Source organism: Hevea brasiliensis, chromosome 2 (assembly GCF_030052815.1).
Source record: "Hevea brasiliensis isolate MT/VB/25A 57/8 chromosome 2, ASM3005281v1, whole genome shotgun sequence".
In the NCBI taxonomy this organism is placed as follows: domain Eukaryota; kingdom Viridiplantae; phylum Streptophyta; class Magnoliopsida; order Malpighiales; family Euphorbiaceae; genus Hevea; species Hevea brasiliensis.
In genome coordinates, this window is record NC_079494.1 from 5,000,259 (window position 1) to 5,024,486 (window position 24,228).

Below are 24,228 nucleotides of genomic sequence, written 5' to 3' on the forward strand. Positions count from 1 at the left end.
GGAAAAACACCAATATAGAATCACAAAGAAAAGACTTTTTTTTTTATCTTCTTTGTGTCACTAAAATTATGCAAAAGAATGCATATCTTTTTTTTTTCTTTGGTTTATGTATAGCTTCATTCTCCTATTTGGTGTTAACTTGTATTACCCTATTGTAATACTTTACGCAGCAGAAGTAGAGAGAATTACTCCATTCAATTCTCATTCCAATAGGAAATCTACTCATAATGGGCTCTTATAACCATAAAGTTCTAAGTCTTATATTTTGAGTTTACTTAAATAGAGCCTATCATGAGTGTTTATGCCTTCATTTTTCATAAATGCCTTCATATTAGTAGAGATGAGGAATAAGGCATGAAATATTGAGAAGGATTTCAAGTTGAGTAGGCTTAAGGATGGTTAATGCAAAGATCTCACTCATATCCATTAGCTCATCAGACGGAGTTGTAAAATCAAAACTATGTAGAAACATAGCTTGCGTGAGTTGCATCACTTAAAGTGCAAATGAAACTCTTGGACACATTCTCCTACCACTAAGCAAGGGTCTTATCCTTATACATTGGAGTCATGATGAATCTTCCATAGATTACCAAGAAGTGGTAGGAGAATGGCGTAGCTGGGCATAAATGCATTGTTTCCTTGAGGATGGCTCGGAGAGAGATCAAGTTCTTTAAGTTTGATTCTTGCACTTGCCTTTCTTTACCAACATGGACGTCTAATTTGTGTTGGGCTTTCTTTATGTGTTTAGACACTTTTTGGCCATCCCTAATTGCTTCTTACTAGAGTTTGATGTGTGCCCATCCTGATGGTGAAGATTCGTCCATACTTGTTAACCATGTTGCCCAATAATAGATGAGGAGGTCGCTGCCTTGTAGTAATAGATGGAGGTGGCCTATCACAGGCCACCACCTCCTGCTTTTGGTGCTGCTTTCTCTTTGCCTGCATTTCTTAGGATGATTCTTGATATCCACAGCGAGTGGTAAATTAGACAAACAGCAAATATGGTGGCCAGGACATTACGAGGGGAGATTGATGAAAGAAGATTTTCCATAGCCATTTTATATAGCTTTTGAGGGTAATGGATACCATGCCATGACCATTGAAGTTCAGTTTATCAATTTATGCATAAACCAACTATAATTCATTTACAGGCTGCAAATCAAATATTGCATTATGTGGCTGGAACATTAAAGTTTGGATTTAAATTGCAATCGATTTCAGCAACGGCTCTGTTAGTATTCTATGACTCTGACTGGATTGGTTGTCCTGATGCACATATACTCACTTTTGATTTTGGAATCTACTATGGTAATATTTTAATTAATTTTATTGTCATCAAGGAAACAAGAAACAGTTGCCCGATCCAGTACGAGTGGAATATTGAGCAATGGCGCAGGTAGTGACAAAATTGTCTTGGATTCAAAATATCATAAAAGAACTTCAGCTTCCTCTTAAATCACGATCCACGATTCTTTGTGACAATGTCAATACCATTTATCTTATTGCAATTCCATTATTTAATTTCATGCACCTACAGAGCATTTAGAACTTGATTTTCATTATGTTTGAGAGAAAGTTGCAGATGGTATGCTAACAATTAAGTATATTCCTATTGAGCTTCAAGTGTGGTAGATGTTTTCACTAAGTCCTTGTCCACAATCAAGTTCAATAAGTTTCATCACAAGCTTCACTTGGTTTCCCTTAATTCAGCTTGAAAGGGGATGTTATAGGTATATATTATAAATGTATTATTTAGCTATTAGTTATATGTACATTTACCTTTGTAATATTTATAAGTACCCTATAGTCAATTTTAAATATATAAATTGACCCAAAATCTCTTAATTGTGGGATACAGGATTTTATTTAAGTTTTAAGGATAGCTTGTTAATGGCAAGTGTTGAATTAAAGATTCTTACCCTTCGTTTAGATAGAAAGAAATAGAAAGAAGGAAAAAAAAAAAAATCTGATTTCTTTTTATTTCTCTTATTCGGACTTAAATATAGGAGAGAAAGGAGGATAATAGAAGTGAAATTTAGTTTCCCAAATCCTCTTAATTGACCCAAAATATTTCTCTCCAAATTAAAGTGAAATGAAGGAAAATGTGGGAATAAATATGTTATTTATATTAAAATTACTAAGATGCCCTTTGATATAAGAAAAAAAAAAGTTATAATAGTTATTTTCCTCCTTTTCTTTTGAAGAAAAAATTATAGTTATCTCATGTTCTAATAACTTATACAAACAACATAAAAAAAAAAAAAAAAGATTTCATTTTTTTTTTCCTTTCCTTTCATTTCTCCCATTCAATTTCTTCATTTCTCCTACACATTTAAGACCCAAACAAACGGTTAAGGTCTCCTACATCATCTTAATCACTATATGCTATAAAGTGGCTTAGGCATTATGTAGTTTTTTAAATTTTATTTATTTTTATTCAATTTAATTTGATATTATCAAATTTTTTTTTTAATTAAAAATGAATTAAACTTATTCTTTAAAAAAATAAAATAAATTAAATTATTCAATAAATCAAACCAAATTAAAAAAAAAGCTAAAAAGAAAGAAAGAAATCCATAAAGAGCGGAGTGATAATGTGCACTTGTATTTCATGCTTAAATGTAGGTTTGAGCAGTAGAGTCTCCATTCATGGGGAAAACTTTAACATAATCGCACTCCGATTTAAATGGATTAATCTTCTATTAAATCGTAAAATGGAAGATTGAGAGATATTTAAATATTAAAAAACACTAAAAATAATCGCTATAATAAAAAATTTTAAAATATTTGCATACTTAATAAGCGATTAGAGGATGCAAGAGAAGCTTTTGATTTTGTTATTTTGTGGCAGTTGGGATTTGATCGGCACCAATCTCCGCCACATCCTTCAACTAAATACAGCCAAATTAATGGTCAATATTCGAAATTTATGTGACTATGATCTGTTTAATAATCAAGAACACATTCAATCTTTGTGGCTAGTAAACTTTTCGAATTATTTTTTAAATTATAGTGATATTATTGATGTAGTACTCGTGCATTATCAAACGCATAAGCTAGTCCACAAATTTTGATTTCATCAAACACTTTCATCATTTCGTCATTTTTATCGATTTTTGCCTTTAATAATAAACACTTTCATTTTTGAATTTTTACCATTATAAATATTTTTGTGTTTGAGTTTTTATTATTATTAACACTTTTGTCCTCCATTGATCACTTTTTAATCTCTCGATTAACCGTTTGATAAGCCCCTCAGAAGGTCATCCAGAGCTATTGTTCCCAATAAGAAGTATTTGGACTAAGGGTCCTACTGCTTTTCTATTTTTAGCATTGCTGCTATTTTTTATTTACTGCCATTAATCTTTTAAGTTGTTTTACTTAGTCAAATAGCACTCAGTTGATCGTGGCAATAATATCTCTTTGTGCTAAAGTGAGGCCTTAAGAATAGGACTAAGTAGTTTTATTTCTTTCCTATTTATATTCTTCTGTAGCAGCAGTAATGGTAATCAATGAAATATCAGTAACTTTCTTAATTTTCTTCTATTAATTTTCTTGGCTTTGACTGGGACCTATCATTGGTATCAGAGCCTCAATTTTTTTTTCTATTCTTCCTTTCAAATGGCTACAAACAAGGAAAGAATTGAAAACCTCGAAACTGGGCTTGGTCAAGTCCAGGACAGTATGTCACGAATTGAAAAAGGATTTGGAGAAGATTTACAATATATCAAGCGGCACTCTCCAAATTGTGTAAACTTCTCTTGCCAATAAGGAGGAATCAAGGCTGGCGACCGAGCTAGCGGATACGTGCTACTCTGAAGTCTTAAAAGACGGAGGAAGCCACTATTCTCTGCTAAGCTCGCCAAACACGAATTTCCCAAATATACCGGAGACGATCCGACTGAATGGTTCACCAGAGTAGATCAATTCATCGAATACAATGGAACACCATATGCATAAAAAGTTTCCTTGGCATCATATCACCTCCGCGGGGAAGCTAACGAGTGGTGGCAATGGCTTCGACGAACTTATGCTGAGGCCGGAAAAGGGGTATCGTGGGAAATATTCTCAGAAGAATTGTGGTCCCGCTTTGGGCCCACCGACTGTGAAGATTTTGACGAATCTCTCTCCAAAATTCATCAGACTGGTGACTTACGTGATTATCAAAGGGAGTTTGAACGATTGGGTAACAGGGTGAGAGGTTGGACTCAGAAGGCACTAGTTGGAACCTTCATGGGGGGACTTAAATCTGAAATCGCAGAGGGGATCAGAATGTTTAAACCCAAGACCTTGAAGGATGCAATAAGCTTAGCTCGAATGAAGGATGAGCAATTGCTTCGTCATAAAAAAGCAATTCGCCCATCTCTCCAAACGAGTAATTTCTCTCCATCAAAAAGCAAACCTTCCACTCCTGTGAAGCGACTAACACAGGACGAGATGCGAGCGAAGGGCACGGGGCTCTGTTTTAAGCGTGACGAAAAGTTTGCTCTCGTCACCGCGTTGTACTAAGTCACGACTTCTCATCTTGGATGGTGGATGTGATCGGGACATCGATGAAGATGATACTGAGCGGAAATTTCCTTGAATGCCTTAACCGGTTAGTCTTCGACAGGAACGATGAGGGTAGAAATTCAGTTTAATTCTTGTCAATTGATTGTCCTCATTGACAGCGGTTCGACTCATAACTTCATCAATGAGAAAATCGCCGGTTTGCTCAAATTGCCGGCCAGGCCAACAACACCTTTCAATGTTAAAGTGGCGGATGGAAGTCCATTGCGATGCACCGGAAAATTCAAGGATATTGCTTTTTCTCTCCAAGGTATACCATTTACGCCACGTTCTTTTCTCTTCCTATAATGGGTTTGGACGTTGTGTTGGGTGTACAGTGGCTACAACAATTAGGGACGGTGGCATGTAATTGGAAGAACTTGACTATGGACTTCACATGGGCAGGCCAACCGAGACATTTGCAGGGTATTTGCAGTCAGCCAATTGAACCTCTATCCTTGAAATCAATATCCAAGGAATTGAGGCACAATAGTGACTTTTGCAATCTGTCTCAAAACTCTACACCACACTTCCCGAGCATCTACATCCTAATATGTCAGCATCTGTTAACTCGGTTCGATGTATACCGTAAGCCGAGTAAGCTGCCTCCCGTGAGAAATTAATCATCACATTATTCTTAAAGAGGGTGTTGATCCGTGAATGTTCGCCTTACGGATATGCTCACTTCGGAAAAATGAGATCAAAAACAGTACAAGAGATGTTGACAAAAGGGTTGATTCGACCCAAAGACTAGCCCCTTCTCATACCCTGTACTACTGGTCAAGAAAAAGGATGGCTCTGGAGGTTCATGCGGACTCTGAGAGCTCTTAATCAAGTCACTATCAGAGATCGTTTTCCAATACCAACGGTCGACGATATGTTAGATGAGCTCCATGGTTCCTCTTATTTTACTAAACTGGACTTTATTGCAGGATTTCATCAAGTCAGGATGCATCCTCCTGATATTCATAAAACGGCCTTCCGAACTCATAACGGCCATTATGAGTATCTGGTGATGCCTTTTGGGCTGTGCAACGCGCCCTCCACATTCCAGGCGCTAATGAACACTGCTTTCCGCCCCTACTTAAGAAAATTCGTCTTGGTTTTCTTTGACGATGTTCTTATTTACAGTCCATCATGGGAGACTCATCTAGAGCATGTGCAGTTGGCATTACAGCTACTGCGGCAACATCAATTTTTTATAAAGCTAAGCAAATGTGCTTTTGGACTCAAACAAATTGAATATTTGGGTCATGTGGTTTCTGGAGATGGAGTGCAGGTGGATAAATCGAAAATCAGTGCAATACTGGATTGCCTACTCCAACAACAGTCACTGAATTACATGGGTTTTTAGGACTCACTGGGTACTACAGAAAATCCGTTCAATCTTATGGGATTCTTGCCCAACCATTGACGAATTTATTGAAGAAAGGCAAATTTTTTTGGTCACCAGATGCTGAAGCTTCTTTTTTAGCTTTGAAAAATGCTTTGACAGCCAAATGAACCTTTTTTTATCACTACTGATGCTTCTAATACAGGGATTGGTGCAGTTCTGTCACAGCAGGATCGGCCCATCGCTTTTATGAGTCGTGCTTTGGGTCCCTCGAAGCAAGCTTGGTCTACATATGCTAAAGAAATGCTTGCCATCTTGCAGGCAATCAGAACATGGCGTCCTTATATTTTGGGTCGTAAGTTCTTTATTCAGACGGACCAGCGTAGTTTGAAATACTTGGTGGAACAGAGAGTTGTCACTCCAGAGCAACAAAATTGGGTTTCAAAGTTACTGGGTTATGATTATGAGATACTTTATAAACCGGGCAAAGAGAATCGGGTCGCAGATGCTTTATCTCGCGTCTCTGGAATTCCAAGTCTAAATTCACTATTTTTGCCACACTCTTCTCTTTGGGATCGCATTAAAGCTACCCTCACTACTGATCCATATATGCTTCGAATTGGTCAATTGGCGTCTGATCGCCCTGGGCAACCTTACATTTGGAAGAATGGATTGATTTTTTTTAAGAATCGGGTGGTCATTCCTCCTCAGTCTGATCTCCCTACTCAGCTTTTACAAGAGTTCCATGATTCTCCTTCGGGTGGCCACTCTGGAGTCCTCCGCACATTTAAACGCATCGCACAACAATTCTATTGGCCTCATATGCGATTGCAGATTCAGAAATATATTGCGGCGTGCTCGGTGTGTCAAAAAAATAAGTCTGCTACGACTTTACCAGCAGGTTTACTTCAGCCATTGCCGATTCCTCACCAAGTTTGGGACGACATCGCAATGGATTTTATTGATGGGTTGCCTCCTTCCTCTGGTAAAACTTCTGTTCTGGTAGTAATTGACAGATTGAGTAAATATGCTCATTTTTTGCCATTGTCTCATCCATACTCTGCTAAGGTCATAGCTGAATTATTTGTAAATGGAGTTGTCAAGTATCATGGCATGCCTAGGTCGATCGTCAGTGATCGTGACCCAATTTTCATGAGCCATTTTTGGCGTGAGTTCTTCAAGCTCTCTGGAACCCAATTAAATATGAGCTCTTCGTACCACTGATGCATACATTTTGCATAATCATTTAGGTTTAATTTCATAGCTATTTTATTTGATTATTAGTCACTTTTAGCTAATTTCATTAGTTATTTAGTTAGTTTTCCATAATTGTCAATTTTGGATTAATTTGTAATTTTTACTTTGTTTTGTAGGAAAAATGGTGTTTATGAAGGACTGAAGAGAATTTTGCCATTGAGGAGTGTCTTCTACAGCCAAAGATGTCAAAAACAAGTTTTCAAGCTGAAATATGCATTGACCAAATTGTGCATAACCTATGCACCAAGTCATGCAGTTTCGCATAAGTGACTCAGAACCAGCCGAAAACTGCATAAGGGACTGCATAACTTATGCAGTCCACTTATGCAGTCCCATAAAGAGTTCATTAATGAGTCACGTAAGATTCCCTCAATCAATTCCTCCTAGAACATACTATTTTAGGGCTCCATGTCAGAAAAATGCTATAAATAGTCCCATTTTCTCATTTTAGAGGGAGAGACAAGGAGCAAAGAAGAAAAGGAGAGGGGCTGAGCAGAATTTGAAGAGCCATCTTCACCTTCCACACCATTTTCAACTAAGATTTGCAGATTTCTTTCTTTCTTTACACTTTTCTACATTTCTAGTGTTTAATTTCTTACTTCTTAGCTTAGATTAAAGCTTTATTTCCATTTAAACTCATCATATCTTGTAAGCATTATGGATAGTGAGTAGTTTACTTTTGATTCTGGAGTAAGGGATGTAATATTTTAGTTATTTTTGTGGATTTGAACTGGGTTAGTCCCAATTTAATGAATTTATGAGGTTTAATCCATTTCTTGTGTGCTTATTCACATGCTTAATGAAGGGCCCCATTAAGTTATGTTCTTAATCCTTGGTTGAAGCACCGAAAGGAGAAAACCAAGTGATAGTTAATCAAGAAATTGGACTTAATTAACTTAGATCTAGAAATAGACTAAGGGTTAAGAGGGTTTTAATAGATTGATTAAAGAACCTAATGGGTCTTGGTTAATTTTAACTCCACGAAAGTAGGATTAAGTTAATTAAGGCACTCTTTGTCTCACTCGAAAGAGTTTTCAAAGGATTTTAGAATTAATCTCCTTTAAACCCATAAATTTCATGGATTGGGCTAGCTAGGGAAAATCCCAAAATAGCTTGAATATGAAATCCCGAACTCCGGAATCGCCTTTTTATCATTGTTAATTTCTAATCGAATTTAATTACTTGCCATTTTGAATATTGCCATATTTGAATTTGCTTTATTTTAATTTGATGCAAATTTAGTTAAATCATTACATAGTTGAATAGATTATTAATTTTGCATATATAGATTCCATACTCCAATACCCATCAATTTATTACTTTAATTTCAAAAATAGTCCAAATTAGTTAGCATTTTTTATATCAAAAATTCAATCATTAACACAACTCCTCGTGGGAACGATATCTTTTCTATATTACTTGTACAACCCGTGCACTTGCGGTTGGGCCACATCAAGTTTTTGGCGCCGTTGCCGGGGAGTTGTTTGTTTAAGATTGAATTCTTGATCATTTTAGTTATTTTTAGTTTTATTTTTGTTATCTTTTCATTTTTGTGTTTGTTTGTTCTTTTTTAGGTACTTTTAATCTTTTATGAGAAGAGCTAGAAGCTCAAGTGATACATCCTTATTATTCAACCCTGAAATTGAGAAATTTTGTAAGGCCAACAAGAAAGAAACCAGAAAAAGAAAAGAAGCCTTGATAGAAACTGAATTAGAAGCAGACATGGCTGATGAAAGAATTAGAATTGGTGTTGGTAATGCTGGAAATGGTCAAAATAATGAAAATGCAGCCCATGGTGAAGAGGTAGTAAATGCTAATCTGCCTAGGGGAAGTATGATGGATCATGCTTTTCCTCGTTTTGATGACTTGAGAGAGAGCATAGCAAGACCAAGAATTGATGTAAATAGTTACAAGATGGATTTTGGAGTCCTTCAAATGATTCAGAATTCTCAATTTGGGGGTCATCCTTCTGAAAATCCACACACACATCTGAAGAAGTTTGCTATGATTTGTGACATGCAAAAACAACCTGGAGTATCTGATGATGCAGCAAGGCTAAAATTGTTTCCATTCTCTTTGAAAGATAGAGCATTGGATTGGCTTGATTCTTTACCTCACAACTCAATTACAAATTGGGAGCAGCTCACTGATGTATTTCTTGCCCAATACTTTCCACCTGGAAAAACTCAAGAGTTGAGGAATCAAATGATTGCTTTTAGACCAAGAGAAGATGAGACTCTTTATGAGTCATGGATGAGATGGAAGGAGTTGGAGAGACAATGTCCACATCATGCCATTCCTAAATGGATGATAAACCAGAATTTTTACACAAATGTCACTCCTGCTATCAGAGGAATCATTGATGCTCAAACTGGAGGGGAATTCATCATTAAGCATGAAGATGAAGCTTATGAGTTATTAGAGAAAATAGCAAAGAACAGTCATCTATGGAGTAGTCCAAGAGGGTCAACTCCAACTCAAAAAGGCAAGTTCTTTGGAATGTATGAGCTTGATCCATTCAACATGATCAATGCCAAATTTGATGCACTCACTAATGTCCTTGCTAAGAAAATGGAGGATTTAAGTATGCTAGTCGGTTCATCATCATGCTCTGGAAGTTCTCAACAAGTTACTTATGCGAAGGAACAATGAGTCGTGGAGTAGATTATACTTCATATGCTTGGAGGAATCATCCCAATTTTTCATGGGAGAATCAGCAAAATCAAGCTTCAACTCAGAACTTTCCATCACAACAACAAGAGCATCAATACCAACAACCTAGGCAACCACCACCTAGTTTTCAGCAAAAGAATGCAAATACTGCACCTTTACCAAGACAGCAAGAACAAAGTTCCACCACAGAGGCTTTATTACAACAAATTCTTGCTAATCAAATTAAGCGTGATGAAGAGTTGAGAGAGATGAAAGCAAGGCTGGAACAAATGCAAACACACAATAGGATCTTTGGAAAATCAGTTGCACAACAAGCATGCTCATCAAGTACCAATTCTATGGGGAAACTTCCTAGTCAAACAGAAAATCCAAGGGAGCAATGTCATGCCATCACACCGAGGAGTGGTAAAATAGTGCATCCGAGAAGAGTGAAAAAGTGAGAAGAGAGAAAATGAGAAAGATGTCAAGGAGATGAAAAACAAGAGAGTGTAGAAAAAGGTAAAGAGGAGGTTGAAGAGAAAGAAGAGAAATATATACCTCCAGAGCCTTACAAGCCACAGCTTCCCTTTCCACAGAGATTTCAAAAAGCCAAGCTTGATAAGCAATTTGGGAAGTTCTTAGAGGTTTTGAAGAAGCTATATATAAATGTGCCTTTTATCGATGCTCTTTCCCAAATGCCTTCTTATGCTAAGTTCTTGAAAGAAATTCTCTCAAACAAAAGAAGACTTGAAGATTATGAGACTGTAGCCTTAACTGAGGAATGTAGTGCTATCCTCCAAAGGAAACTTCCTCCAAAGCTCAAGGATCCAGGGAGTTTTTCAATTCCATGCCATATTGGGGAATCATGTTCTATAAAAGCTTTATGTGATTTAGGGGCTAGTGTAAGCCTTATGCCCCTCTCCATCTATGAGAAGCTTAACATGGGAGATCTTAAGCCAACCCACATTTCTCTTCAGTTGGCAGACAGATCAATTAAATATCCAGAAGGGATCTTGGAAAATATACCACTGAAGGTTGGAAAATTTTACATCCCAGTTGACTTTGTCATTTTGGACATGGAAGAGGATTCTCATATGCCAATCATTTTGGGAGGCCTTTCACAGCTACAGTGGTGCTTTGATTGACGTGAAAGGTGAAAAGCTTACTCTTAGAATCGGAGAGGATCAGTTAGTCTTCAATATTGGCAATGATAAGAAGAAGCAACATGAAGATGTAGACTCTTGTTTGAGAATTGATATAGTTGATGAGTTAGTAAAAGAGCACTTTAGAAAGAGCTATCCGAAGGCTTCTCTTGAAAGTTGTCTTATCCATGAAGGGAGTATCAATGATGAAAATCCAAAAGAGGCTGCATTTGCACAAGATTTGAATAGTAATCCACCTTGTCCTATGGCACCAATATTTCAAGTTGAGCAAATGGAGAAAAGTGAAGTAAAGCAACCATCTCTCAAAGAAAAAGATGCACCAAAGGTTGTCAAGAAAGAAATGGTTGGATTTTTAGACAAAGCAACAAGAATCTTCTCATGTGATGGAAAGAAAATGAAGTATAGATTCATTGAAGCGCCTATTGGAAACAGAGGCAATAAATTCCAATTTCAGCCACCATGAAACATGAAAAGAGTCCAGCTAAGGACTATAAATTAGCGCTCTTGGGAGGCACCCCAAGTTCTTTTATTTTGCTTTTGTTGATTTACTTTTATTTTCATTGCTTTTGTTTTATCTTAAATCTCCCCAAATTCAATTTTTGACATTGTTAAATCTTGTCCCTTGTAGATGTAATTCAATGAAGAAAGGCTGGTGAACTGTTGGGGAAGTAATTCTTAACTTGAAAAATTTTGTCCTTCAAAAGAACTGATAAGTTTTTGCTGCATAATCTGTGCAGGAGCTGCAATCTAGTTCATGCAGAAGCAAAATGAAATCTGCAGCAAAAAAAGGGTGTCTGCAGCAAATGGCTTGTATTTTTGGTGAGGTTGGATGTATATCAATGGAGGAAGGTTGGTGAACTGCTGAAGTTGCTATCTGGTTTATGCAGAGCAGAAAAATAGAATCTGCAGCAGACCACTTAAGTTCTTGGTGAGGTTGGGTGCGTATTTTTTTTTTTTTTTTAATACTTGTGCTTATAATGTTAATATGGTGGTAAGTGAATCATTTTTGCAGTTTTGAGCTTCTTTGGGTTATAGGATACAAGATAGAAATGCTGCATTTTCTTGGCAAATCTTGGAGAGTTCATTTCTCATTTGTGGTTAGATGCAACTTTATGCAGATTTTTATGGAGTTTTATGTGCTGAATGTTGATTTGCAGAATTTGAGTCAAAATGGCATAGCTCTCAAAGGTCTTTTATGTAGGATCAATGTCTACATGCCTGTGTGATGCATTTTTGATGAACTTTGTATATATTGATGTGTTTTTGGTGAAAAATTCTCATGGTTTATGCTTCATGGAATTATATTTCCTCATTCTAGGGTATTTTTCACACTTGCAATCCATGTTCTATTGCATTCTTGATCTTGTTAAATTGTGCATAAGCAACTGCATAGCTTATGCAATCCTGCATAACCATAATTCTTGCCATTTTTTCACCTTTATTGCAAGTGCATAAGGAGGGTGCATAGCTTATGCAACTCTGCATAACCTCATTTTGTCAAATTTCATATCTGTCAAAACTTGCATAAGGTGAGTGCATAACTTATGCACTTCTGCATAACCAAAAATTCTGCATTTTCTCTCTCTGCCGAAGTCTGCATAAGCAGAGTGCATAGCCTATGCACTTCTGCATGACCAGAAACTCCAAAAATTCAAACCTGCCGAGGGGTGCATAAGGAAGGTGCATAAGTTATGCACTTCTGCATAACCAAAAACTCTGAATTTCCAATTCTGCCGAGGGGTGCATAAGCAGAGTGCATAACCTATGCACTTGTGCATGACCAGAAATCAGAAAATTCCAAAAGTTGCCGAGACCTGCATAAGCAATGTGCATAGCTTATGCACTTCTGCATAACCAAAGACTCTGAATTTCAAAACCCACCGAAGAGTGCATAAGGAGAGTGCATAACTTATGCACTTCCGCATGACCAAAAAAAAAAAAAAAATGCAACCCTTATTGCCACTCATGCAGAACTGCACGGCTTATGCACCCTACTTATGCACATGTTCTGGAAAAGTTAAAACCTGCTGAGACTTGCATAAGGAGAGTGCATAACTTATGCACTTCCGCATGACCAAAAAAAAAAAAAAAAATGCAACCCTTATTGCCACTCATGCAGAACTGCACGGCTTATGCACCCTACTTATGCACATGTTCTGGAAAAGTTAAAACCTGCTGAGACTTGCATAAGGAGAGTGCATAACTTATGCACTTCCGCATGACAAAAAAAAAAAAAAAAAAAAAAAATTTTGCAAATATTTTACATAGCCTATGCAACCCTTATTGCCACTCATGCGAGCCATACGGCTTATGCAGCCTACTTATGCACATGTTCTGGAAAAGTTAAAACCTGCTGAGACTTGCATAAGGAGAGTGCATAACTTATGCACTTCCGCATGACAAAAAAAAAAAAAAAAATTTTGCAAATATTTTACATAGCCTATGCAACCCTTATTGCCACTCATGCAGAACCGCACGGCTTATGCACCTTACTTATGCACATGTTTTGGACAGCACTTTGCTCTGCATAACCTGTACAGCCTCTTATGCATCACTATTATTCCTTGAATTCTCATCTGCTCTATACCAGGTAACTCTTTCCTTTTGCTCTTAAATTTCACAATTCCTGGTAATTTCTCTTTACTTTGAATTTTGATAATGCACTACTTGAGACATTGAGGACAATGTCTAATTTTGAGTTTGGGGGTGCACATTCATTTTGATTTTTGCTTCATTTTTTTTACATTTTGAGTATAGGAACATCTCATCCCATTTCATTTACATATATTGTAAATATTTTACATATACATCCATACATACATATACATAACACATTTACACACACATTATACATCACTTAGAAATTATACACTTTGCACACAAATAGACTTCTTCCATTTAGTTAATGCATTGCTCATTTTTAGGAATCATGCATCATGCATTAAATTCTTTTGCCAAATCCCTTGAGTATTGAAAAGTTGCCTATGAGAGTGATTTGACTTACCTTTAGTTGGGTTTGTGGATTGAAAGTTTCCTAAGAGGTGCAAAGTTTTGAAGTGTTATCCCTTGCCTATATCTTCTTAGCCAAAAAGCCACCCAACTAGTCATTTGGAGATGGAAGTGTTTAGAGGGAGTTATTGGATATAAGGTAGTCAAATGATGTCTCACCAATCCTAGAACAAATTTTCTAAACCTTTCAAGGCGAAATACCAGCTTGTACTTGAAAAGAGAGATGATTAGGCATTCTTTGATTTAAACCTTCTCATTTTAAACCTTTGGCCCTTTTTCCTAATTAAAATTGACCTTTGAAAACCCCTTTGAGCCTTTTTATCCCTAATTTTTCTTGAAATCCTTATTGCTACCTAGTTAATGAACCAAACACTCCAACCCTTTTCATGAGAATAATATTGAATGTTAGGTACACTTTCTAAAAAAAATAAAAATAAAAATTAAAAAAAAAAGAGAAAAAAATATACAATAAAAGGGAGAAGAAGTGCTTGTCATCTTGTACAAGTGCTACTATATGTGCTTTTCACTATTGTCATTCAAATTGAAAGAAATCCACTCAAAGTATTAAAAGGAATGAGTTTGGGGGTGGCAATTTTAGAGACAATCATAAAAAAGAAAATGCAAGATACAAGTTTAAAGTATCAAAATGTCCCTCCATTTTTATGTGTTTTGCTAGCACTTGACAATTCTCATTGTGTACTTCTCTCCTCCATATATACAAAAAAAAAAAAAAAATTATAATAAAATAAGAAGTGTACCTTATGTTGTTAAGATTTGAAATATTCTCATGCTTTGAATCCTTTTTACCCATTCTTCTTCTTAGCCTCATTTTGAACCCCATGGCCCCATTACATCCCTAAAAAGACCTTTGATCTCTTGATAGTATTTGCTACATTAGTGGAGATAGGAGTAGGGAATTTGCCTATGGGATTGGAAAATTATCCATTCATTCATTTAATTCCATCATTCTATATAGAGACACTTTGACTATTGATTGTTCTAGAATTCCTTTTGAGCATGACTCTCTCTCTTTTGATTGGTTGGTTTGGGGATTTTGAATGATAATTGACTTGATGGCTAAGCGGTGAAAGCTTGGATAAGCATTAGATTCTTTGCATTTTGAAGGATGGGTATATGGATTGTTAGTATGGCTAAAGGTGTGTTTAGTTACTTTAATAGGTAATTTTCATAGCTCTTTGGATAAGGCACCCCTAAAAATTTTTTGCATTTCATTTTAAAGTTTGCTTGAGGACAAGCAAAAGCTTGAGTTTGGGGGTATTTGATGCATACATTTTGCATAATCATTTAGGTTTAATTTCATAGCTATTTTATTTGATTATTAGTCACTTTTAGCTAATTTCATTAGTTATTTAGTTAGTTTTCCATAATTGTCAATTTTGGATTAATTTGTAATTTTTACTTTGTTTTGTAGGAAAAATGGTGTTTATGAAGGACTGAAGAGAATTTTGCCATTGAGGAGTGTCTTCTACAGCCAAAGATGTCAAAAACAAGTTTTCAAGCTGAAATATGCATTGACCAAATTGTGCATAACCTATGCACCAAGTCATGCAGTTTCGCATAAGTGACTCAGAACCAGCCGAAAACTGCATAAGGGACTGCATAACTTATGCAGTCCACTTATGCAGTCCCATAAAGAGTTCATTAATGAGCTGGCAGAAGATTCCCTCAATCAATTCCTCCTAGAACATACTATTTTAGGGCTCCATGTCAGAAAAATGATATAAATAGTCCCATTTTCTCATTTTAGAGGGGGGACAAGGAGCAAAGAAGAAAAGGAGAGGGGCTGAGCAGAATTTGAAGAGCCATCTTCACCTTCCACACCATTTTTCAACTAAGATTTGCAGATTTCTTTCTTTCTTTACACTTTTCTACATTTCTAGTGTTTAATTTCTTACTTCTTAGCTTAGATTAAAGCTTTATTTCCATTTAAACTCATCATATCTTGTAAGCATTATGGATAGTGAGTAGTTTACTTTTGATTCTGGAGTAAGGGATGTAATATTTTAGTTATTTTTGTGGATTTGAACTGGGTTAGTCCCAATTTAATAAATTTATGAGGTTTAATCCATTTCTTGTGTGCTTATTCACATGCTTAATGAAGGGCCCCATTAAGTTATGTTCTTAATCCTTGGTTGAAGCACCGAAAGGAGAAAACCAAGTGATAGTTAATCAAGAAATTGGACTTAATTAACTTAGATCTAGAAATAGACTAAGGGTTAAGAGGGTTTTAATAGATTGATTAAAGAACCTAATGGGTCTTGGTTAATTTTAACTCCACGAAAGTAGGATTAAGTTAATTAAGGCACTCTTTGTCTCACTCGAAAGAGTTTTCAAAGGATTTTAGAATTAATCTCCTTTAAACCCATAAATTTCATGGATTGGGCTAGCTAGGGAAAATCCCAAAATAGCTTGAATATGAAATCCCGAACTCCGGAATCGCCTTTTTATCATTGTTAATTTCTAATCGAATTTAATTACTTGCCATTTTGAATATTGCCATATTTGAATTTGCTTTATTTTAATTTGATGCAAATTTAGTTAAATCATTACATAGTTGAATAGATTATTAATTTTGCATATATAGATTCCATACTCCAATACCCATCAATTTATTACTTTAATTTCAAAAATAGTCCAAATTAGTTAGCATTTTTTATATCAAAAATTCAATCATTAACACAACTCCTCGTGGGAACGATATCTTTTCTATATTACTTGTACGACCCGTGCACTTGCGGTTGGGCCACATCAACCACCCGCAAACGGATGGCCAATCCGAGGTTACTAACAGGTGCTTGGAGCAGTACCTTCGTTGTTTCGCCAGTCAGCAGCCTTGAAAGTGGTGTTCATTCTTACCTTGGGTGGAATACTGGTATAACACATCTTTTCACATTTCTATTGGTATGACACCATTTCTGGCATTGTATGGTAGGAATCCTCCAATGATTCCGCGGTATGAATTGGGTTCTTCTCCAGTTAATGAGGTCGATCAAGTTTTGGCTACCCGTGATGAGATTTTGAAGGAGCTTAAGCTTCACTTGTCACGTTCCGTAGAGTACATGAAACAGGTGACAGATAAAAAACGCAGGGATGTGGAGTTCTATCCAGGTGATTTTGTCTATCTTAAGTTACAACCGTATAGACAACAGTCAGTGTATAGGCGTGCATTTCAGAAGCTGGCTAGTCGTTTTTATGGACCTTTCATGGTTGAAGAAAAGATTGGTTCCTTAGCTTACCGCCTGCAGCTTCCTTCCGAATCCAAGGTTCACCCGGTCTTTCATGTCTCCTTACTTAAGAAACATGTGGGGATCTGCCTCTGTTTCTTCTGAAATTCCTCCACTCACTGATGATGGATATTTTGTTCTTGAGCCTGCTGAGATTTTGGATACGAGGTGGGTTCGTCTTGGTAATCGTTTTACGGAAGAAAGCCTTGTTCGTTGGAAGCAATTGCCCCCTGAAGATGCCACTTGGGAAGTTTCTTCGGACTTATCTGCTCGGTTTCCAAATTTGAACCTTGAGGACAAGGTTCCTCTTCAAGGGGTCTTGATAAGCCCTCGTAAGGTCATCCAGAGCTATTGTTCCCAATAAGAAGTATTTGGACTAAGGGTCCTACTGCTTTTCTATTTTTAGCATTGCTGCTATTTTTTATTTACTGCCATTAATCTTTTAAGTTGTTTTACTTAGTCAAATAGCACTCAGTTGATCGTGGCAATAATATCTCTTTGTGCTAAAGTGAGGCCTTAAGAATAGGACTAAGTAGTTTTATTTCTTTCCTATTTATATTCTTCTGTAGCAGCAGTAATGGTAATCAATGAAATATCAGTAACTTTCTTAATTTTCTTCTATTAATTTTCTTGGCTTTGACTGGGACCTATCACCGTTAAATTGATAAAAATGGATGAAGTGACCAAATAATTACTAGAATCATAATGTGATAGATTAAATAATGTATTTTTAAAAATATGAAGATTAAGTTATTAATTTTAACATAATTGAAAGACTAAATAATATTATTTCATTTTATTTTATTTTAACTTTTTAGAAGTATTAAATAGTATTTAATTAAATAATTAAAATTATATATATTAACATATTTATATTTTATGTGAATCCAAATGGCATATCTAGAAAGTTAATTTATGAGATCAACATATAAAAAAATAAATACAAAATATGGCTAAAAATATAAAAGAATATGATATTAATATCTTATAATTGGATTGATACTAAAAATATCAAAAATTATAATATTATTAATACTATCAAATATATCATAATTAAATAATCCTTTATCAATAATCACATATTGAAATATGTAATTTTATCTTAATAAAACACTATTATATTCTTATTTAATATTAAATTTTGCTAAAAAATAATTAATAATTAAATTTATAAAAATCAAATTATATATATATATATATAAAAGGATTTTTATTGTAAAAAGAACGCTCGATTGACCTATCTTCTTATCATATGGATTCACCGTCAATAAAATTTATAATTTAATTCTTATATTTTTAAAATTTATATATTTATTTCTTATCAATTAGTCTAGACTGTTCAAATGATAGCTGAATTACAATTGAATCACTGTTAATGAAAAGACCAAAATACCCACCCTCTTATTATTTTCTCAATCAAACCCTCAGCTCTCTTGTTCTCATTTAAAACTACTTACTGTTCACCATCTTTGCACCATGAATCCCATCTCGCCTCACGCCCATAGACGCATCAAGCTGACCCAATACCTCCATCGTGGTTCACCACACTCTTCCTTGGCTCACCATCACAAACACAAACCCGACGCTACTTGACCAACGCCCATGCATCTTTTGATATTCCCTAGAAGGTTCAAAACTTGGTCTCACAGACCTATCTCCTTTACGCCGCTAACACCCACGGTCCTTCCTGTTCTCAATTCTCTGTCCGCCTGCGATGCCACACTAAAGCATCATTTCTTCTTGCAAGTTTTGGAGGAGGAAATATTATGTGATTATGAAGCCGCCAAGCAAAAATCAAATGAAAAAAAAGGATAAATTTTGACAACTGTCGCTGAACTTATATAATTATAACATTAAAGTCCCTCAACTTAAAAATGTAATATAAAATCCGATTAACTTTCAAATTTTGCACAGTAAAATCCATCTAACCTTCAATTACCAGTTTTTCAGTTAGACACTGAACTGGACAATTCTAGCATGGAGCTTAGTCAGTATTTCTCTTTTCTCTCTCAAGTCAAGTCATGTGTAAATTGAATAATTTTTCTCTCTATAGACAGAATAATTTTTCATGTGCAAAGAGAATAATTTTACACTTTGAACAAAAGATGAGAGAAAAATGTTGACTAAGCGTCATACATGAGTTATTCATATCAGTTTCTAACTGAAAAATCAATAATTGAGAGTCGGAGGGATTTTACTGTGCAAAATTTGAATATTAAGGGGGTTTTATGTTACATTTGAAAATTAAAGGAATGTAGTGTTACAACTATATAATTTCAGGGACAGTTGTTAAATTTATCCAATGAAAAAACCACATCAAAAACCCAATATAATAATAATAATAATAATAATAATAATAATAATAATAATAATGCCAATTAAAAAAAAACAAACCTTTTAATCATTTTGTAAATTTACAATTATATCTAAATTTTAAAATAAAATTTGCAATTGGACATAAAAGTCAAACTTTTGCGGCAATTTGCAATTATAATAAAATGTTTTAATTTTGGATCACAAATTCAAATCTTTGACAATTATAGTCAATGTTCAAAATTGATTCAGAAAAATTTAAATTTTACCTACTAAACTTACAATTATGATAACCAAATGCCTTAAATTTTGGATTTTATTACTCAAATCCAGATAAATTTATCTATCTATGTTTATATGTTTTAAATGAGTTGATTTTATTTTATTTTATTGACGTGGTCATAATCTATAAAAACAATTAATCAACTTAATATTATGTAAGTTTAGGGCATTTGTTCATAAATTTAGTGAACAAAATTTAAATTTCTCTAAATTAATTTTAAATTTTGATTATAATTTTATCCAAAATTGGAAGGTTTAACCATAATTTTAAATTTTAGGCATAATTGTGTAAAAGGTTAGGATATTAAAATCAAATTAAGATAAAATTGTAAAATAAAAAAAAAAGTTGATGTTTTTATCCATTAACCCTAATAATAATCATTAAATTCCAAAATTCTGTAGGGTTGTTATTATCTGGAAAACCAAGGTCGGAGCCTGATCTAGAACCGCCATACCCGCTTTGAGAAGCTTGGATCCAACATCTATCACTCTCTTCATGTTGCTTAACCAAAGCTCAGACTCTGGCCGTAGTCACCTCCCATACACGAGCCACCATCAATTCATTGCAAACTGAGATTCTAAGTCTGTTGTTAGTGCTGCAAAAAGCGGAAAAATTTGTGGGTATGGAAGATGACGAAGAACGTTTCTTGAAAAAGTTTTTTTTTTTCTTTTTTAAGATAAAAATAAAAATAGTTATAACTATGATAGGAATCTTTTAGTATGCATGAACGCATAATATTTTTTTTTTATGAAAAATGTAAAATAATTTTGTCTTGGAGAGACCACAAAAATTAATTTGTATCAAAAGGAATATAAAGAGAATTGCACTTAAGCTTTAGTAATTATATAAAAACATTTAAATGATTTTGCTTATGAACAGTGAAGCACCTCTTTATCAGGTTAATGAATAGTGAGCAGCTGGAGTATGCTGTTGTGTATATAAGCTAGAAAATTTGTCCGGGGACTAATATTACATGTAAAATTAATTTAAAAAATAATAAATTACACTCATTATTTATATATTTTAAAGGAATTAATTTTATATATTTAAAAATTTCATATCAGAATGTAATTAAGTTAAAATTTTATTTAAGGATGTCATTATTGTAAAAATTTATTAGATATATAATGAAAAATAAATTATTTTCTCTATAAATAAAATAGTTCTTAAAGTTAAATAAATATATTTTTTTTTTATTCAATAGAGGTATAATAGGCTAGTTAGAATTGATGGACTATAAAATGAAAAGTAATCTTCACCATAAAAGTGAATAATCTTATAAAAGGCAAATAAAGATACTTGAACTCGAGATCTTTTCACTCCAAACCAACTAAATTACTCTGATTGGCAAAATAAATAATTTTTAACTCTCTTATTTCATATGAAACATAATTTGAAGAATTTGAAATGTGTTCTCTTTAAAATTTTAAGTATAATAATAATAATAATAATAATAATAATGATAATAATAATAATTCTGCAACAAGGCGAGCTGATGATTGCTTGTATTATTTATTGACTAAATTAAAAATTAGTCCTTAATTTATATTAAAAATTACAGATGATTAGTCTTTATAGTTTTACGAGAAATGATTTAGTCTTTGAGATTTATTTTATTAACAAATTAGTCTTTACCATTTAAATTGATAGTTAATTCCATTAATTTGAATTTAATTTGAAATAATTTAATTTTTGAAGTTTTATATTATTATAAAATAGTTACTACATCTAAATTTTATATTTAAGTATTTATTTTACATTTAAATATTATATATTTTATAAAAATATTAAATATTTTTTATAATAATAATTATTTGAATATAAAATTTTAAAAATTAATAAGTGATATAGTAGCACTCCAAAATACTGTATCCCGTTTATTAGGGATTCCAAATCCCACTCTAATTGAACTTCCTCTAACATATGAATCATATCTTAATACTAAATCCTACTCCAAATAGAAATTTACTCGATACCTATATAAGGAGCTCAAGCTCCACAGTCAGTATGTTGTTATGTCTATTAATTTTTTACTCTACTCAGTACAACATATATAGGAGAGGTTGCCCAAGCTAAGTGTTCCCCTCTTGTGTTGTAGGTCCAAACCTACAGGAAAATTCCTCGAACAGCATCGGTGTCACCATTTATGGGACGATCAACAAAAAAAAAATTATATATCTTCCCTTTTGTCTTTTAAAATTAAGGCTAAACAAAGTGAATGGCTTATGATTTCCAACAATTCAATAAGAAATTTGTCAAACTCAAGAGGTATTCTAAATTTGTCTAGGCGCGATCTTAAAATTTTGGATCATGTGATATTTATTTTAGATCTCTCGGTTTAGAACCTTCTCCAAATATTGATTGTCAAAAATATTAAAATAAGATCATATTTGAAAAATAGTTTCCTTAACACTATCTCAACTCATGAGACCGTTTGTTTGAGCTCACTATCATGGTCACAAACATGGCATTACTACCTCATATTTTATTACCTACCCTGATGCATCTGCCTTTTGGGGAAAGGAAGGTTCTAGATTTTGTCTTTAGTCAAAAAAAGGACATTAATTTTTTTTTTTTTACAATTTTGCTTGATTTCACTGAGTTGCCATCGATCAATGGCAATAGAAAGTGCATGGGTTTTTACTTGTAATTACAAGGGTATGATGCTATTTGGGTGATTGTTGATTGCTTTACTAAATTGGCTTATTTCTTATTGATCAGAGTTGATTACTCTCTTTAGAGGTTGGCTAATATATATATCTCTAAGATTGTAAGGCTCCATGGAGTGCCAGTCTCTGTTATTTCTGATAGAGATCCTTGATTCACATCTAGGTTTTGGGGCAGCTTACATTGGGCTCTAGAGACCAGACTCAATTTCAGCACTGCCTTTCATCCTTAGACAAATCGTCAATTTGAGAGAGTCATTCAGGTTGTGGAAGATACGTTGAGAGCCTGTATTATGGATTTTGAGGGTAGCTGGGATAGATACCTACCGTTGGTGGAGTTTGCATATAATAACAACTACTAGGCGAGCATTGGGATGCCATCTTATGAGGCTTTGTATAGTCGTAAGTGCAGGACTCCACTATGCTGGGATGAAGTAGGAGAGAAAAAATTATTGGATCTTGAGTTAGTACAGTAGACTGAGGATAAAGTGAGGTTGATTCGAGACAAGCTGAAGGCCGCCTTAGATCGTCAGAATTCTTATGCAGATTTGAAGAGGTGAGAGATTGAGTTTAAGGTCGGTGACAAGGTATTTCTGAAAATGTCACCGTGGAAGCAAATTATGAGGTTTGGGCGAAAGGGTAAGCTTAGCCCCAGGTTTATTGGCCCATATGAAGTGTTGGAGAGGGTTAGCCCAGCTGCTTATCGATTTGCATTGCCTCTAGGGTTGGAGAAAATACACAATGTTTTTCATGTTTTAATGCTCAGGAGGTATCGGTCGGATCCTTCACATATGCTTTCAATTGAGGAGATTGAGGTTCAGCCGGATATGACACATGATAAGGAACCAGTTCAGATTTTAGCTCATGATGCGAAAGAGTTGAGGAACCGACGGATTAAGTTAGTAAAAGTACTCTGGAGACATCATTCTGGAGAGAAGGCAGCTTAGGAGAGAGAGGACGATATGAGAGCTTAGTAACCCCAGTTATTTGCGGATTGAGGTAATTTCTATTTTGGGGATGAAATATCCAAAGTGGGGGAGAGTTGTAATGCCCTCACTTATGCCCTAGTTGTAAATAGATTAATTTTATGAAATTGAGTTAATTTGAGTAATTTTATACAATTGCATTAGGAATTAATTTAATTGTTCTATAATTGGTGTAAATTTCTCAATTGGAAAGTTAATTAATGTGATTAGGCCAATTTTCCTTTAGTAAGGGGTGAGTGGGTTAAGCCCATTAAACTATTTTGGCCCTAGTTACATTTTTTCTCATTCTATTATTAATAAAACCTAAATAAACTAAACACTTCATCCACAAACTCTATTCTCTCTACCCTAGCTGACACCCAGACTTTCAACTCCATCAAATTTCTCTTCAATGAAACAAAAGAAGCACACGCAAATCCTTTACTCCCTCCATAGCTAAATTCCTCACTTCCTCAATCATTGATTTAATTGATTTTTAGCATTGGAAACTTGAAGAAAGCATATTGAAGAGAGTAAATCTTGAAGTGCCGAATTGATTTGAGGTAAGAGGCTAATGATTTTCCTCTCTTCTTGACTCCTCTTTCAATTTCATGTTGAGAATTAAATTGGCGACTTATTGTTTTAAAGATTGGTGCAAGGAATGCCCTAAACCCTTTTGGTTGAATTGAATTGGGATAAATTAAGGGAAGATTCAATTGACTTTCTGATAAGTGAAACCCTCCCTTGATGAATTTAGCTATGGTTAATGGAAGTATGTGTTGATTATATGTGAT

The 24,228-nt window shown here is 34.5% G+C and overlaps 1 protein-coding gene and 1 non-coding gene across 2 annotated transcripts; one reads left to right on the forward strand and one right to left on the reverse strand.

The window, feature by feature from the left end:
• The first annotated feature begins 881 nt into the window (after window positions 1–881).
• Window positions 882–7,105, forward strand: LOC131171153 (uncharacterized). Its single transcript, XM_058130621.1, has 6 exons — window positions 882–979; window positions 1,341–1,396; window positions 3,965–4,502; window positions 4,671–4,819; window positions 5,481–5,894; window positions 6,087–7,105. The coding sequence occupies exons 1-6, from the start codon at window positions 882–884 to the stop codon at window positions 7,103–7,105; spliced, it is 2,274 nt and encodes a 757-aa protein (XP_057986604.1).
• Window positions 7,106–9,327: 2,222 nt separating this feature from the next.
• Window positions 9,328–9,435, reverse strand: LOC131178165 (small nucleolar RNA R71). The gene has a single exon (XR_009147295.1). It is a non-coding gene; the product is annotated as a small nucleolar RNA R71 (small nucleolar RNA).
• Between the last annotated feature and the right edge of the window lie 14,793 nt (window positions 9,436–24,228).